General features: G+C 49.2%; 1 protein-coding gene across 6 annotated transcripts in view; it reads right to left on the minus strand.

Moving 5' to 3' along the window:
• Nucleotides 1-887: 887 nt before the first annotated feature.
• PTPRO (protein tyrosine phosphatase receptor type O) overlaps nucleotides 888-15,519 on the minus strand; it is a 1,018,456-nt gene continuing 1,003,824 nt past the window's right edge. For all 6 annotated transcript variants that reach the window (XM_086920999.1, XM_086920983.1, XM_086921017.1 and 3 more), the window contains 2 exons: nucleotides 15,188-15,301; nucleotides 888-2,044 (listed from right to left, as the gene is read on the minus strand). In XM_086920999.1, the coding sequence (XP_086777125.1) occupies nucleotides 15,197-15,301 (105 nt within the window). In that variant the 3' untranslated portion in view covers nucleotides 888-2,044; nucleotides 15,188-15,196. The remainder of the gene's footprint in view (nucleotides 2,045-15,187; nucleotides 15,302-15,519) is intronic.

The following is a 15,519-nucleotide window of genomic DNA, read 5'->3' on the forward strand; positions in this document are numbered from 1 at the left end:
AGTAAGCTGCTTTCACAGAAGTGCGCTTTTCTGACCTTTGTTGAGTAGGCCTCTGCTTAGGCCTAGAAGCCAAATTATTCAAATTGTTTCACCAACTCCATATAACATTAGCATAGCGAGGTGCAGAAAAATGATCGATGTAGTGGTATGATGCTTAGGTGGTAAGGCATTGTGATGATTAATAGAACTGTATTCTTATTTGCTAATGAATTATACATTTGCTCACAACACAGTGATTTTGCAGTTTTGGTAACTTCATAAGCGGAAATAATGCATAAAAACCCTCGACTTTTGGGGTTGAATCAGAACTTCTCTGAGACTTTTCCTATGCTGGTAGGGATGCTTTCTGTTTTACTCCTCATGTTGCTGCGTACTTGGGACTTACAATATTTTGAATTCTGCATGACTCTGTAATGCCTATTTGTTGTGAGTCTTCATGGCATTAGATCTGTTTCGCCTTACTTTTCAATTTTATAATAAAACCCAGTAACTAATCCGCTAGTCATGAACTGAGTTACTGTGTTGGGCCATTAACTTAACTGACTGTATTTCTGTTATTATTGATGTGTTTGGAGATGTGTTAACTCGGGGACACATTGCCTCATGAAACTGAAGTTTAACACGGTCTCTAAACAACTGAATTGTGGGCATTCTGTTGAGGTAAATTTTGGGGGGTTATGAAATGTTTTTTAAGTGGTCATGTCTGTACAAATAAAACTGCAGTATAATTTGACTTAAATGCGAGCAAAGTCATTTCAGCGAATAGTCTGCTTTTCTTTTGAATTCAAATGACTGTCTTTTATGTACTGTGCATTCATCACTGTAGTCCCCCGTGACCCACGTCTACAGCAACAAATTGCACAAAGGCCTATTTTGACAGCATTAATGACACACCACACACTGACATAATTTTATAATTGGAACAAACCCAAAGGGATACAAGTAGTGGTGCTAATGATGCTGATTACAAATTTAAGTGGCAGCTAAAAAGGTCCCCTGATGGGCCCACATACTAACGCCTGACAACATCACAGAAAGGCAGCTGACGATAATAATATCTTGTAGCATGCGGACATCTCAGAATCCACGGCTGATGCATCTTCCACCTCCAGCGGATGTACGACATTGTGTCAGTTAAAGCACATGGTTATCCACAATCACAATTAGTCAGAAAGAAACTAGCTTCACATTTGCACAGGTAAACGGAACAATGGGTGGAGTGTACAGGTGAGGTGCACAAGGGCCGTGTTTGCTTGACTAGATAAATGCAGCCGAGGCTCCAGGAGCTGCTGAGGCTTCAGAGCTACCCTCAGGGACACTGGTGGCCAGGTGAGTGGATGACACAACGTATTCGTTGGAAATTGGCACTGGAAGAGCACCACTATTTAGTGTGACAAACAATATGGATTGGTACAAGAGCCATTTCAGCTTCCGAACCTTGGTTTGCTACTCCATGTTTTGGCGTGTATGATGGTCTCGGAGTAGGGTACATAGTCCACTGACACTGATAAATCAAGTACCTTAATACTGGGATTTTTGGGATAACGACACAGAGATTTCCTAGGCAGACTCTCCATTTCATCACTCGTCCAAACATGTCCATGCCCTCCACGTAACAATGAGGTATTATTAGATACTAACAATGCCCTTTTCCCTCACACACGCAACTTTACTACACATCAATGACGCATTGGAAAAGGCTCTAGTCTTTCCAATTCAACCATAAAAAAGTATTGCACTTGCTTAAATCTAAGCAAACCCAGCAGAACGTTCCTTCCTGGTGTGCTGTGTGCCCACATTTAAGTGTCCTCTTCCTTCCTTTTACATAGTTGAATTTGGTCCAGGGTTTGAAAATGTCCATGAACGAAACAGTCGGAAAGACACTGCAGGCTCTTTAAGGCTACTTCTCCCCAGTGCTTCTCCATCGAAAGGTATCGTTCTGGCAATGTCCCGGCACTGCAGAGCAGTGGCCCTCCTTGGTAAAAGACTAGCTGTTCAAAAAAAATCTGAAGCGAGGGAAGATGGGTGTTCTTCATGGTCTCACCTGAAAAAAAAAAGTAACAAGGAAAAATTACAGTATTAGAACTAAAATTATGACTTGGTAGGAATATTTAAAATATTTGCAACGTTTTGTAGAGTGAAAGGAAGTCACTGATGTGGGAGGTGCGTCAAGTGCCATCTTTTTCTCCCATGTGATCATCAAACTCTCCATAGCGAGACCTGAAATCACACCTGTAGAACAGGCTTATGAATAATCTTTCTACGTAAGAAAACCCAAACGCAAACTTCACATAATTTTCCAAATTACTTTTTTATAAGTGGCTTTAATGGGAAGACACAAAACAACTTATCTGAAACTTACACCTGTAACTCAGGGAGGAAGCATGGACCATAGGATGGAAATTCTATATTGCAAACATTAACTCTTGCCATATTTGCTGTCATTGAGTTTGCCATATAAACATAGCTTAGCTATGGGTACTGCCATACTAATACCAATTACATGGCTGCAGATGTCCTCAACGATTTGGCTGCACTCTTCAGAAGAGACAGGGTGAGATGGAGCAACTGAGATGCTATTGATAGCCGAGAAGACATACAACTCAAATAGAAGTTGAATACGTTTCAGCTACTTCTGGATAGACATCTCTTAATCGTAACTAGTAGCAAAAAGTAAATACAGCAACAACAATCTGATGTTTAATTTATTTAAGCGTCATGGTGATTAAACTGAGGTTACTGCATGGTGGTTGCTTCAAAGGATGTAGTATTTAGTAGCGTTGCTGTAGCAATGAAAATAAGATACGATCTAGCCCAAATCATTCTGGCCTGCATGGGCGACCAACGTATCTGAGAAGACAACCACTGAAAAGGCTTTGCACCAGGATTGATTGAAATGGAGACAAAAATCTGTTTCCCAACTGCTGATTAAAGCCATAAGTTGATTTTCTTCCAAGTCATTAACTTGGTCAAGTCCGACTACCTCTGCCCATTATGTTTAGATGACATGATCATAAGCTTCTCCATTTCAGACAAAGTCAACAAAAAGAGGGATCCTTCTGCCAGCAGATCTACTGCTCCTTGGTCCACACAGCCTGAAGAATACCAGGGGTGATACCCCTGCGCAACATTTCCAAGGTTGTTACATTTCCTGACATGAAATGAAAATTAGTAGCAGTGTTCTCTATCAACCAATGATCATGAAGGTGCTGCCTGACCCTGCCTAGCTGTGCTTTTGGCTGACTCAGCCCTGCTACCAGGCCTGGCCCTTTTGGACCAGCTTCTGCTGCGGCACCAGACTGAGGCCCCCTGCCTGCCTTGCCTTCCTCACTCTCCTCTTTCCTTTTTTTTTGTAGTCCTCATACATGCCAGCAGATGCTGAATACTCTAGATGGGATCTCTCTGTGCCTTTCACACAAACAAACTCGATTGCCGCCCTGGTGTCTATGTGCGGCAAACAGAGATCCCCCAGAGGTAGGCTGTCTCCTTGTCTAACTCCCTTTCCCTTCGAGGGACCACCATGGGAACCCGGGAGGACCGGACCACAAACCTCTGGCATAACCATTGGACTACCTTAGATCTTCGACCAGGCCACCAGTGCAGACCACACCCTGTTGTACTCGCTACAACGCAAGCCATATCTGACTTACTGACCATCATGATATTTTTTAAACAGTCCGCAAACCTACGAGGGGCCTCCGACTTCCATTCCCTACAAATTTCTCTCCTAGCTATGACTATCACATAGAATATAAATTGTGAAGCAAAGCTATTCATGTTAAATTCAGATGGCAAACCAAAAAAAACTAGTCTAGGAGAACATATAATCGAGATTGACAGAACCTCCTCAAAAAAGCCACAAAAGGCCTCCCAATATCCGGAGATCTCTGAACATTCTAAAAACATGTGTCGGTCGTCTGCTGCCGGAAGTTTACATTTAGGGCAGTGATAAATATCTAGCGTGACCTTGGATAATTTGGCCGGAGTTCAATAAACCCCGTAAGCTGTGAACAGAAGATTTCTTCTCAGGTTTGCAGGCTTTATTAATCTCGGAGACATAAAAAGGAATCTGTCCATATTTTTTGGACCTCCTCCGGACTATCAGATAAAATGTTACCCCAGAGGTTCGCCAATTCAGAATCCAAGGTATCTTTTACCCCAACAAACGACCTATACCAAAACAGGACCTCCCTTTTCCAAACTCCGGCCCTACAGATAGAATCTAAAATCCCTGTGTCCCCTTCAATCCCTAACGATTGGCTTGACCACCAGGCAGAAAGTTGATAGAACTTAAATCTTGTTAAAGACCTGTTGGTCAAATTCGTTAGAGACTCCCAGCTCATAAGGCATGAGTTAACACAAAGATCCCCCCATTTCTTAAAGCCTGCCGCTGTAAGCGGCTGAGACAATTGGTCTTGAAGACATTCCAGGGTACCGGGGGAATCCCAGATTGGGGCCTGTGTATTATAATAAGGAATCGCCAGAGTGCTGCCTGCAGAATCTTAAGGCGGACTTTTTAATAAAATTTTTGTTCGCCAAATTTGAAAAGAAAGAATTCCAGGCCCTGTGGCTGGTCATGCAATAACACCTGAAAAAGGCGGCCCTGTGAAGAAGAATCTAATTTATTGGCCAATATTCTAAAATTCTTGAAGTGAAAGGCATAGCAGTATACAAATTAATCCGGTAGGGCCAAACCACCTATCTTCAACCCTCTCCTTAATTTCTTCCAGGCAATCCTGGGTGATTTTGCAGCCCATATAAAGGATCCAATCTTCCCTTATAGGCTAGTGATGTCCTTAAGGACAAAGGGTAACGGGATGGAGTTAAAAAGAAAGGTTAGTTTGGGAAGTAAAGTCATTTTTACTAGATTGACTCTCCCATATAAGTTCAGTGGCAGACCTCCCCATCTTGTTAACATTTTAGAAATTTCCTTCGCAACAATCTGGCAACTGACTTTGGGGATATCAGTAAATTTTTGAGTAAGATGGATTCCCAAATACCTAATTTTTTGTCTAGCCCCCTGAATAACAGATAAGTTGTTCCACCCCATTATATCTGTTTTCTTCTTATTAATTTTGTACCCGCTTATCCTTCCAAATTCCTCAGCCAGTTCTAATAGCCGAGGAATTGCCTCAACATGATTTAAAGTGTATAAGAGAAGGTCGTCTGCGTACAGGGCAGTTTTAAGCTCCAGATCTGCTATTTTGAAAGGTGAAATTATACAGTCGGCTCTAAGTGCACAAACGAAAGGCTCAATATAAAGATCAAACAATGGGGGGACAGGGGACATCCCTGCCTGGAGTAAAGGACAGAAAGTGAGGAGAGTGAGAAGTGGCTTAGAGCTAAGATACTCCTGAGATCAATTTACTGGTATTACCCTGCAGGTAATGCAGGACCTTGCTCTTACTAGTTTGGCTCTCTTTTGTCAATTTTTGCATATTTGAACCTTTGCACCATTTTTGTCTCTTTTTAAAAAAAAAAAATTTTAAATAGATTTTTATTGCAGGAATTGGTACAAGTTACTTGCTGACATCCAATGGCAAAAACAGCGTCAATAGTAGTAAAGGGACCGCATCAAAGAGTAAACGGGTTACACAGCCTGTCAGCCCACATCCCGGAGGCTGGGCGGCGCTGCCTAATGTCCCACACAGAATACTCCGATCATCATGTGATATCTGCCAGGAGTAATGTAAGTCTTCATCTGCTTTTCCAAATAACTATATAAAACTCCCCCCCCCTCCCCCGCAGTCTAACCCCCCCAGAGGGACCAAGCCAAACGAACAATAACGTTACCTTTCCCATGAAAATGAAAGAACAGCGCCTAGCCTTCCTGCCTCCCTCCACCCCCCTCCCACCCACCCCGCCTTTGGTGTGTTGAGCATGTGTCTAGAGCTAGCGGTAGGGAACAAATCCTATTGTAAAGGAGAACATGGTAAAAGAAGGTTAATGGACCTGAGTGCGTGCATCATCATCGCTATCTGAGTCGCTGGAAGTGTTGTAATCGCGCAGGGCCTGCACCAGCGTTTCCCATTCCTGCGCCACCTCTAACATCTTCTCGTTGCGCTGCCGCGTTGCTAATTGGTACCTAAGGGTGCTTTCTCCAGCTGCCCATTTCAAGAGTTCGTTGCGCCATTTAGTGCCCGTTGGACCAACTCGTGCTTTCCACTGTCTAGTGATCTCACGTTTTGCCAGCAGTAGACCTAGGTCAATACATTTACTCGAGAGCCTGTTCCTGGGAGTATGGGGGAACCAGTGCAGTACTCCAGCCGCGGCATCCATTATCAGGTCCCTCCCAGTTACCTCCTTCAGGGTATCTCCTATCGCTGACCAGTAAGAGGACAGCGCTGGACAAGACCATAGCATATGTATTAAAGTAGCTGCTGGTGTTCGGCATCTGTGACAAACCGCCGAATCTGAGGCAAAGTATTTCCGAATTTTCTCCGGGGTCAAGTAGGCTCGGTGTAAAATATAGTAGTGGACCAGTTGAAACCGGGCATGACGAGTGCCCTTCCACGTGCGGCGCACCAGCTGGGCCCACGTAGTCTCCGGAATATCCCTCCCAATATCAACTTCCCATCTGGTCCGGAGGACCTCCAGGGGGGGCAGCCCCGCATTAATCAATCTGGAGTAGAGACACGTTACGGCCTTGACCGTCCCAGCCGACATCATGACGTATTGGCATGCCTCTGACGTAGGGGGTTCCTCCTGCCCGGTCTGCCAGTGCGCCTGAACCGCCCTTACCACTGCCGCGTGCAGGAGGAAATCGCCGCGAGGAACATCAAAGCGCTCCAGTATCGACTGGAATGGCAACAAGACACCCTCCTCGTATAGGTCATCCACTACTTGCAGTCCTGCATCTTCCCAGTTCCTCAACCGAGACCAATCACCACTGTGCGGCAGGGCAGTGAGCATCCCCAACGGGATCTCCGGAGCATAGGGGCGTTTCAGCCGTATATGAGCATGTACTCGGTTCCAGCAGGATCGAATGGCCCGTTCCTCGTGCGTGAGGTCTCGCAAGGCCAGCCGTTGCCGTAAAGCGACATAGGACAAGACGTGCCTAGGCATGCCGCGCCCTCTCACGTCCTCCGGTCCCCGGAATTCCCGCGCAACTTCTTGAGTGTAAGTCTGTAGTTGGGCGGCTAAATAATAGTTCTCAAAGTCCGGCACCGCTAGCCCCCCTCCGATTTCGGTCTCATCAGGGTCCTAAGCGCCACCCTCCGGCGACCCGACCCCCAGAGGAATGACACCAGCATAGAATTCAAAGTCCGGAAGGTGGCTGGAGGGATCCAGAGCGGGAGCGTCCGAAAGTAATACAATAGCCGAGGGAGCGCCACCATTTTCAGCAACGCGATACGACCAGCCACCGATAGCGGCAAGGTGGCCCAGAAGCTCATGGTGCCTCTCAGCGCTCGGATGCAACGAGCAATATTGCCGTCTAGGACGTCCGCCTGGTCGTGGTACACATAGACCCCCAGATACTTTAGGCAGCTCGGCTCCCATCTGATCTCTCTGTCGGTTGCAGGTTGGGGCTCACCCTTTCGGATCGGGAACAGACAAGTCTTTGCCCAGTTCACCTTCAGGCCCGAGAGTTCTCCGGTCAGGCAGGATCGGCATCCTCTAAGAACAGCAATAGGTCATCGACGTAGAGGGAAATAAATTGTCGCCCTGATATGGTCTGCAGGCCCCCAAAATGGGCTCCAGTGCGGATCGACAGCGCCAGTGGTTCCACCGCAAGTGCGAAAAGCAGGGGAGACAGGGAGCATCCTTGTCTCGTGCCCCGGGTCACCGAGTACTGCCGGGAAATCAGTGGGCCCGATCGCACCCTGGCCGTTGCCGAGGCGTACAAAACCGCTGTCCACCGCAGGAACCCCTCCCCCACACCAAAACGCGTCAGGACTCTGTGGAGGTATGCCCACTCCAGGCTATCAAAGGCCTTTTCCAGATCAACTGATAAGACCAAGGGGCAAGGTGCTCCATCGTGGGCTTCCCCTAATATTCGAAATAGGCGCCGGATGTTCATCACCGTGTTGCGCCTGGGAATAAAACCCGCCTGATCGACGTGGATTAGGGAGCCCATGTGGCCCAACAGCCTCGAGGCCAATATGCTACTCAGGATTTTGTAGTCGACCGTGAGCATCGATAACGGTCGGTAAGAGGTCGGCTCGTTACCCTCCTTGCCCGGTTTGAGGAGCGGGACCACCAGAGCCTCGCACATCGACTTCGGCAGGTGCCCCAAGCGTTTCGCCTCCCGATATACCACTAGCAATTTAGAGGCTAGGAGGTCCACGTATGCGGAGTAAAACTCCACCGGGAGTCCGTCCAGACCCGGCGTTTTATTCCTCGCCATCCTTTTAATGGCTCCTCGGATTTCCCCTACCTCTACATCCCTCCCCAAATCCTTCGCCTGTTCCGGCTCCAAAGTGGGGATCTGGAGTAACTGCAAGTAATCATCTATGGGGTTGTGTCCTACGACAGCTTACTACGGTAGAGTTCCTCATAATAGCGCAAGTAGCAGTCGAGGATCTCGGGTTGGGTATACACCTCACCGCCCTTCTCAGTACGCATGGCCATTGTGGGGGTGGTGCACCTCAAGGGATTGGCCAGCCAAGCCAGGAGCGCCCCCGACCGATCTCCCTCCGCCAATGACCTAGTTAAGTAGGCCCTATAGTCGAAGCTCCGAAGCCTCTCGACCTCAACGGCCACCCCTTCCCTCGCTGCCAGTGTTTGCCCCTGCAGTTCCAAGTTACCGGGCGGCGAAGTTCTATCTCACGGAGTTTCCGATCAGCTTCAGCTAGCTCGTCCAAGATAACTTTGCGCATCCCCACCTTCTTTGCTATATAGTAACCCCGGACCACCACCTTGAATGCGTCCCACTCCGTGGCTCTCGACCCGGCTGTACCCGCATTCTCTACAAAATATTCAGTAATTTTGTCCTTCAGCTCCGTCCTAAACACCTGATCTTCCAAGACCTCGGGTCGTAGTTTCCAAGTAGGGACAGCGGAGGTACCAGGAGACCACCGAAAGTCAACTAGCAACGGGTTGTGATCGGATATAGTCCTGGACAGATATTCAGTCCTCACCGTCGCGGCTATAAGTTCCGCCGAACCCAGCAGCCCGTCCAGCCGCACGTGTAGTTCGTGCATTCCCGAGAAGTGGGAGTAATCCCGGGTATGCGGGTGCTGCGCTCGCCATAGATCCGTCAGTCCCCATTGGGATTGCCACTCCCTTCTTCCCTTGGCTACCCGATGGACCGGGGAGTCCGGGAGGGGGGGGTGGGAACGGTTGAGGACGACATCCACCACCGAGTTAAAGTCCCCTCCCAATAAGAGGGGTCCCGAAAAACAGTAGGCCAATGAGCCCGATAGCGCGGTCAGAAAGGAGAGTTGGTCCACGTTGGGCGCGTAAATGCAGCAAATGTTCAGGGCCCTGCCCCCCAAATTACCTGTGATGGCCACAAACCGCCCCTCCGGGTCCACCACCGATCTAGTCACCTGCAAAGGTACCCCGGCTCTCACCCAAATCAGTGCGCCTCTCGCATAAGCTGAGTATGTCGTGTAGTACACCTGCCCTCTCCACCTACGCTGCAACGCTAGTCCCTCCTGCTTTGTGAGGTGTGTCTCCTGGAGCAATGCTATCTGCACTCCCCTGCGCACCAGGTAGGCATGGACCTTGTGGCGCCTGGACATAGTGTGCAGGCCCCGCACATTCCAGGTAATGCATTTTAGGGTGGATGCTTCAGCCATTGTCCCTCAAAATCATAGTCAGTTCCCCCCAGCAATGCTCAGACTTGATCGGACTGTGTTGTAGACACTCACCATTGGCAGTCGCCCCCCTCAACAACAACAAAACACCCCAAAAATCCCAACTCCCACCCCACCCCCCTAGAACAGGTCCCAAATTGTGCCATCCAGGCCCCATCCAAACCATTTCCCCAAGATCCCTTTCCCTCCCAACTAACCTGACGGTAGCCACCGCAGGTGTGCCTTAAGGGGTGAGTGGGGGCCGAGCGTCGGCAGGGAGCCTTCACGCACCTGCACTACTGAGACGTAAGTGTGCCCCAATCATTTATGGACCGAAAGGGATACAACCCCAGCACCCCCCCCCCACATCAGTGAACCATAACTCCCTCCCAAAGACCCCTCCGCAGTCATTGTCTTGCCCCACAACAGGAGTTAGCTCACCCAGGGTCATCCTTGTCCATCCAGCAGGCCCTCCGCCGAATTCGGGGTAATCGTGGGCAGAGTCACACTGTCAGTTTCCGAGTTCTCCGTGTTCTCCGTGTCCGATCGATGCCCACCTGTACCAGCCTCTGAGTCTTCCACACCTGGCCCGCCCTGTGGGCCAGATAGGTTGGAGATCAGTTCCAACACCCCTCGCCGCTCCGTCGCCGTTTCCACCGTCGATGGCCTGCTCGACCTGCTACGGCGATTACGAATCCTCTTTGATCTCCGCTGAAGGCCCAGCTCCGACACAGCCTGGGAAGAGGAGCCTAGCCCGTCCTTGCCAGCCCGATATAACTCAAGCCAAGCGCAGACATCCTCCGGGTTATCGAAAAACTTGGTTGTGTCGTCCACGATGATGCGGAGTTTTGCAGGAAACAACAGTGAGTACTGAATGCCCTCACTCCGAAGTTCCCGCTTGATCGCCAGGAAGGAGGTACGTTTCCGTTGCGTCTCATAGGAGTAGTCCGGGAAAATGTTCACCTGGCTGTTCTCCACCTGAAATGGTCCAATGCGCCTGGCGGCGTCGAGGAGATGATCCCTGTCTCTATAGTGTAGCAGTCTCACCACCACTAGACGTGGGGGGCGGCCTTGCTGTAGCGGTCTGGCCGGCACCCTATGGGCCCGCTCCAGGGTGTAGAAGGGGGATAGTCCCTCGGGCGCCACCACCGTCCGAAGCCAGTTCTCGAGGTAGGACACCATGTCGCCATTTTCAACTTTCTCTGGAAGGCCCACTACGCGGATGTTGTTCCTTCTGTTGCGCCCTTCCGCGTCCTCTGCACACCGCTCCAGGTCTCCGACGCGGGCCAACACGTCTTTCATGGTGGCAGCCAGAGTCTTTTGCGCGGGTTCAATCGTTCCTACCGTGCTCTCTACCTCCTTAACCCTGTCTGAGAGCTTGCTGTGGTCCTCCCGGAGCAGGCCCAGACTCGTCGCCACCTGAGCGATGTCCTGCTGGAGGGCAGTCCGCGTGTCCACAATTGCTTCGAGGATTCTGTCGAACTGTTGCTGCAACTGGGGGCTCCGTGGGTTCTCTGGGGTCATCCCATCGTCCTTATCGGCGGCCTCTGTGTCCGAGGTGGCCGGGGCTCCCCCTTTGGGGCCCTTCGGTTTCTCCATAATGATTGCGAACCCCGGCAGGGGTTGCTGAGCCCGGGGGGCAGGGAAGTCCCCCACACTGCTGACCACAGGCCGCGCTGATGCTCTCCGCCGTCAGTTGCCAGCCGGGCCCCTGTGAGATGACGTGGGGGTCCTGGAGCTCCTGACCCCTCGATAGTTCGCCGCTAGCCCGGCCTCGGGAGCCTCTAGGGAAGAGGGAAAGACAAGGAGCAATGGACGTCGGGAGACTGTGCTGCCTCTGTGCCAGCCAACGCCACCAGCCACCACCACTGAAAGTGCGTGCACCCGGTCACACGCACAATGTGGGCCGTCACTCCCTCGAGTCACCGCTCTCGGTGTAATTCCCAGTCTCTGGGGTCCCTTCCGTGCACCTTCACATCCAGAGGCGCCGAGCGGAACCAATCATCCAAGTAGGGCGCCGCAGCGAGCTCCGCCGGTCTCGGTTACACAAGGTGAGCTGGCGCAGGCTCGGCAGGCGTCCCCAGCCCTCTCCACTCAAGCCCCGGCTGAACAAACCCCCGATCTCAGCTCCTCGGCTCCGGTCGAAGGGGCGATAGGGAGGAGCAGTCCAGGGTCTCGCTCGGATACAGCTGTGCCACAGTCTACAGGGACGGAGCGGGCGCCATCTCGAGCTCTGCTCCGTTCTCACCGCTGCTCTCCAACTCGGTGTCACCAGCCGCTTCTCGGGTCTTCCAAAGAGCCCTCCGTGTCGGTTCCACCAGCCCCGGGCATAACCTTCGAGGTGGGGGAGCTGTGGTGCCCGGGAACCGCTCTTGTCAGGATTAAAGGAGGCACCGCCTCAGAGCCGAGCGATCAGGCGACCTCCGCCATCGGCGCTCAAGCCACGCCCCACCATTTTTGTCTCTTGCTACTCTGTTACCTTTTACTTTCTTGTGCATTTCTTTCCATTCTGTATATCCTTCTGCCACTTGCACACTTCTCGTCTCGTGCTGCCTGCATTTCTATCACATTTTTGGATCCACACTCACTCTCCTGCTGCTCTTTTTTAAGTGCTTCCCACTCACTTTTTGCACTCTATCTTTTTGTCATTTTTCTCCTTCTTTTAAGGTCTCGGCCTGGTCCATCGCATGCGCTGGTCTGGCTGAGACATTAAGTAGCTTCTTTGATAAGTGCTTCTTTCCCAGTGACCAGCTTACTATCATGTGCACAAGCGCGCGCGTGACGTGCACAGCTGCCATCGTGCACAAGTGCCAATTTTCCTAGTTTCCTGATAAGGTGGTTCACAACAGGACAGAATACTGACAAAATATCGGTGAACAGGGGTGTCGGCCAGGGCTGCGTCCTAGCCCCCACCCTGTTCTCTTTATGTGTGAACGGGGTGGTTGAGCACTTACAACAAATTCCATCTGACGCACCAGCCTTGGCGGGAGAGAAAATTCCCACCCTTTTGTTCGCCGATGATACCCTCCTTATTTCCAAGACACCGATGGGCCTACAGAGCCTACTAGATAGCTTTCAATTGTTCTGTAACAATAGAGGGTTGGTCATCAAGTCTGAAAAAACAAAGTACTTGGTGTTGATTCCCCCGAGGAACCTCAGGACTCCACCTGTACTGAACTCTGTCCCACTAGAGAGGGTCATCGCGTTTGATTACTTGGGCATCCGCATTTCTGATACTATGCTCTGGAATACCCACATACAAAAAATGCTCCTGAACCATAAGAGGTTAACGAGCGCAATTCTTAGAGAGCACTGTACCTCAACAAGTAGGCCCATTGCTCCTGCAATTGAGATATGTAAGGCCAGAGGAGTGAGTTCAGCCCTCTACGGTGCCGAACTCTGGGGTTTTTCCAATTTTGACCAAATCACGAAATCAGAAAACAAATTCTTACAAGAACTCATGAGGTTGCTCCCAGGGACCCCCACAAGGCCCTTGCTGCAGGACCTTGGATTCCATTCATTGAGAGACTTGGCCAGACTGCGACCCCTACTGTTGTGGGCTCGCCTATGTCGGACCCCAGAATTGGCGGGATATGCAGCAGGGCTAAGTGAACTAATGAGCATGAATGGATGGCATAGGATCAAATGGTTAAGGTACTTAAAAACTCTCTTGTACGACCTTGGCATCAAAGAAGCGTGGACAAATAGAACTGCTCCTCCAAAAGTAGAACTTAAGAAAGTCTATTGGTCCTGGGTTCGCACTAGGGGCTTCCTTGATCCCAGATCCGGCAGGCTATCTGATGAGTTCATGCAACATAAAAGCTCCACTTGCTATGAATAATATCTAGATATCATCCAAAAAGCCCATGATCGAGCTTTGTTCTTTGCGTTCAGGGTTGGCTCACTCACCACTCGCGACATGACCGCCCGATGGAAGGCCCCCTACCAGACACCAGCCACCTGCCCGAATTGTGAGGCTAGTCTAGAGTCAATTGCACACATCATGTTCGTATGCCCAGCCTATAGAGCGCCAAGGGAACATTGGCTCATGCCACTCTGCAGGGAACTGGGTACTTGCAGTCACCTTGTAGCGTTACGCATTTTAAGATCTGATGCGCGAGCCCTGTATGCGTGTAGTTTGGCCAAATTCCTGAGCTGGGCTTGGAACATTAGATCGAGATTGATGAAAACACATTTTTAATTATCGATGCTGCTATGAATCATCTGCACTTTAGAAATTGTACTTTTGTCTATTTCATGCCCTATGAGTCACTTGCACTTTAGTAATTGCACCTTTTCCTATTTTATATTGTATATATCACTTTGTCATTTTTAATCGTTTTTATTATATGGACCTTGGTGAACATTTCTTATTCAGTCATCAAGAGTGTATTTACTGTTTGAGAAAATGTTTTGCTCTCTTAATTATATAGCTTTTTTCAACCTGTGTATTGCAGCTTTTAAGATATGTTTTTATCGAAATAAAGCTAACATGAATGACTGAACAGGCGGGTATTCCTTTTAAACGTGAACTCCTGTTTTTTTTTAATGCGTAATCCTAGTTCTGGAGAAGCTTATGCACTGCACCACGGGATGTATTTTTTTAGATTTGTGGGCTATCTTCAGTGGGTGGTTGAATTGTAGTCCTGTACCTCTGTGTGTGACTCTTAAGAGAGGTTTCTACCCCCGTGCAAGCCTTCAATTGCAACCCGTAGTCTGAGAATTCATTGGCCTACCTCTGTGCATTCTGTGTTTGAATAGTGTCTGTTCCAATGCTTTGTTTCATCTGATGTTTCATGTGTAGAATTTGGTAAAATGGTATCCAATCTTGTAGCTCCACTTGACACTTCCTAAAAGCCCATATATATATTATTTGAATGTAGTCATATATTCCACAGGAGGTCAGTGTGATACTTTTGGGAAGACCTTTTTATGTTCGTGTTTCCTGATATATGCTTTTACTACGATCGTTTGCTCTCAATCTGAAATGTTTTAGAGGTAAACATAGTCGCACTAGTTGTCCTTAAATAATGATGGCGTCAACTCCACTCAGTGTTTTAAGGTGGGTGCTCCTGTGTGACTTTTATCCCATAACTACTGATTTATTTGAGAATTAGAAGGAAGCCCCTGCTGGGTACTTCTGCATGTTTTCTTGTATTCCACATTAACCATTACCTCCACCATCTTTTTCCTTTGAGAGGTCTGAGATTTGGTGATTCAGGATTAATATTGTATTGTGCTTTTTATCCACTGGGTGTTTCACAAATAATGCTAATTGCTGCAAAGCATCCTGGTTTCGGCTGCAGTGGTCTAGCCTGCCTCATCCGGAAGCCACTCTCTCACCACCCGGAAGTACCCTTTACTTCAAGATGCTGCGTCTGGACTCCTCAGGCTGAAAAATCTCCGATTTTAAGCATATAAGGTGAAAAAACAATAGACGTACTCACCATTCACAACTATGATTTGTTGACGTTCTCATAGATGACATCACTGATGCAAAACTGCTGCTTTTTCTTTTTCCACATCAGCTGCACGCATTGGTGAATAAAGACGTATTGTTCCTGGGAGAGATAGAGAGGGGTCACCGTGAGGAACAAGGAAATACTTTGCAAGTCAAGTGCTGAGAACACCCTGCGTGCCTAGAAATCAGGAAATGTTAACGTTTCTGCTGCAACAGATGTTCCAACTCAAGAGTACAGCCAACAGGCCCAGCACAATCAGCCAGGAACAAACCACACCGCAGAGGCCCGTTCCGTAAGTGGATAGGGGCGGATGACTC

The sequence above is a fragment of the Lissotriton vulgaris genome, chromosome 1_1 (assembly GCF_964263255.1).
Source record: "Lissotriton vulgaris chromosome 1_1, aLisVul1.2, whole genome shotgun sequence".
NCBI lineage: Eukaryota > Metazoa > Chordata > Amphibia > Caudata > Salamandridae > Lissotriton > Lissotriton vulgaris.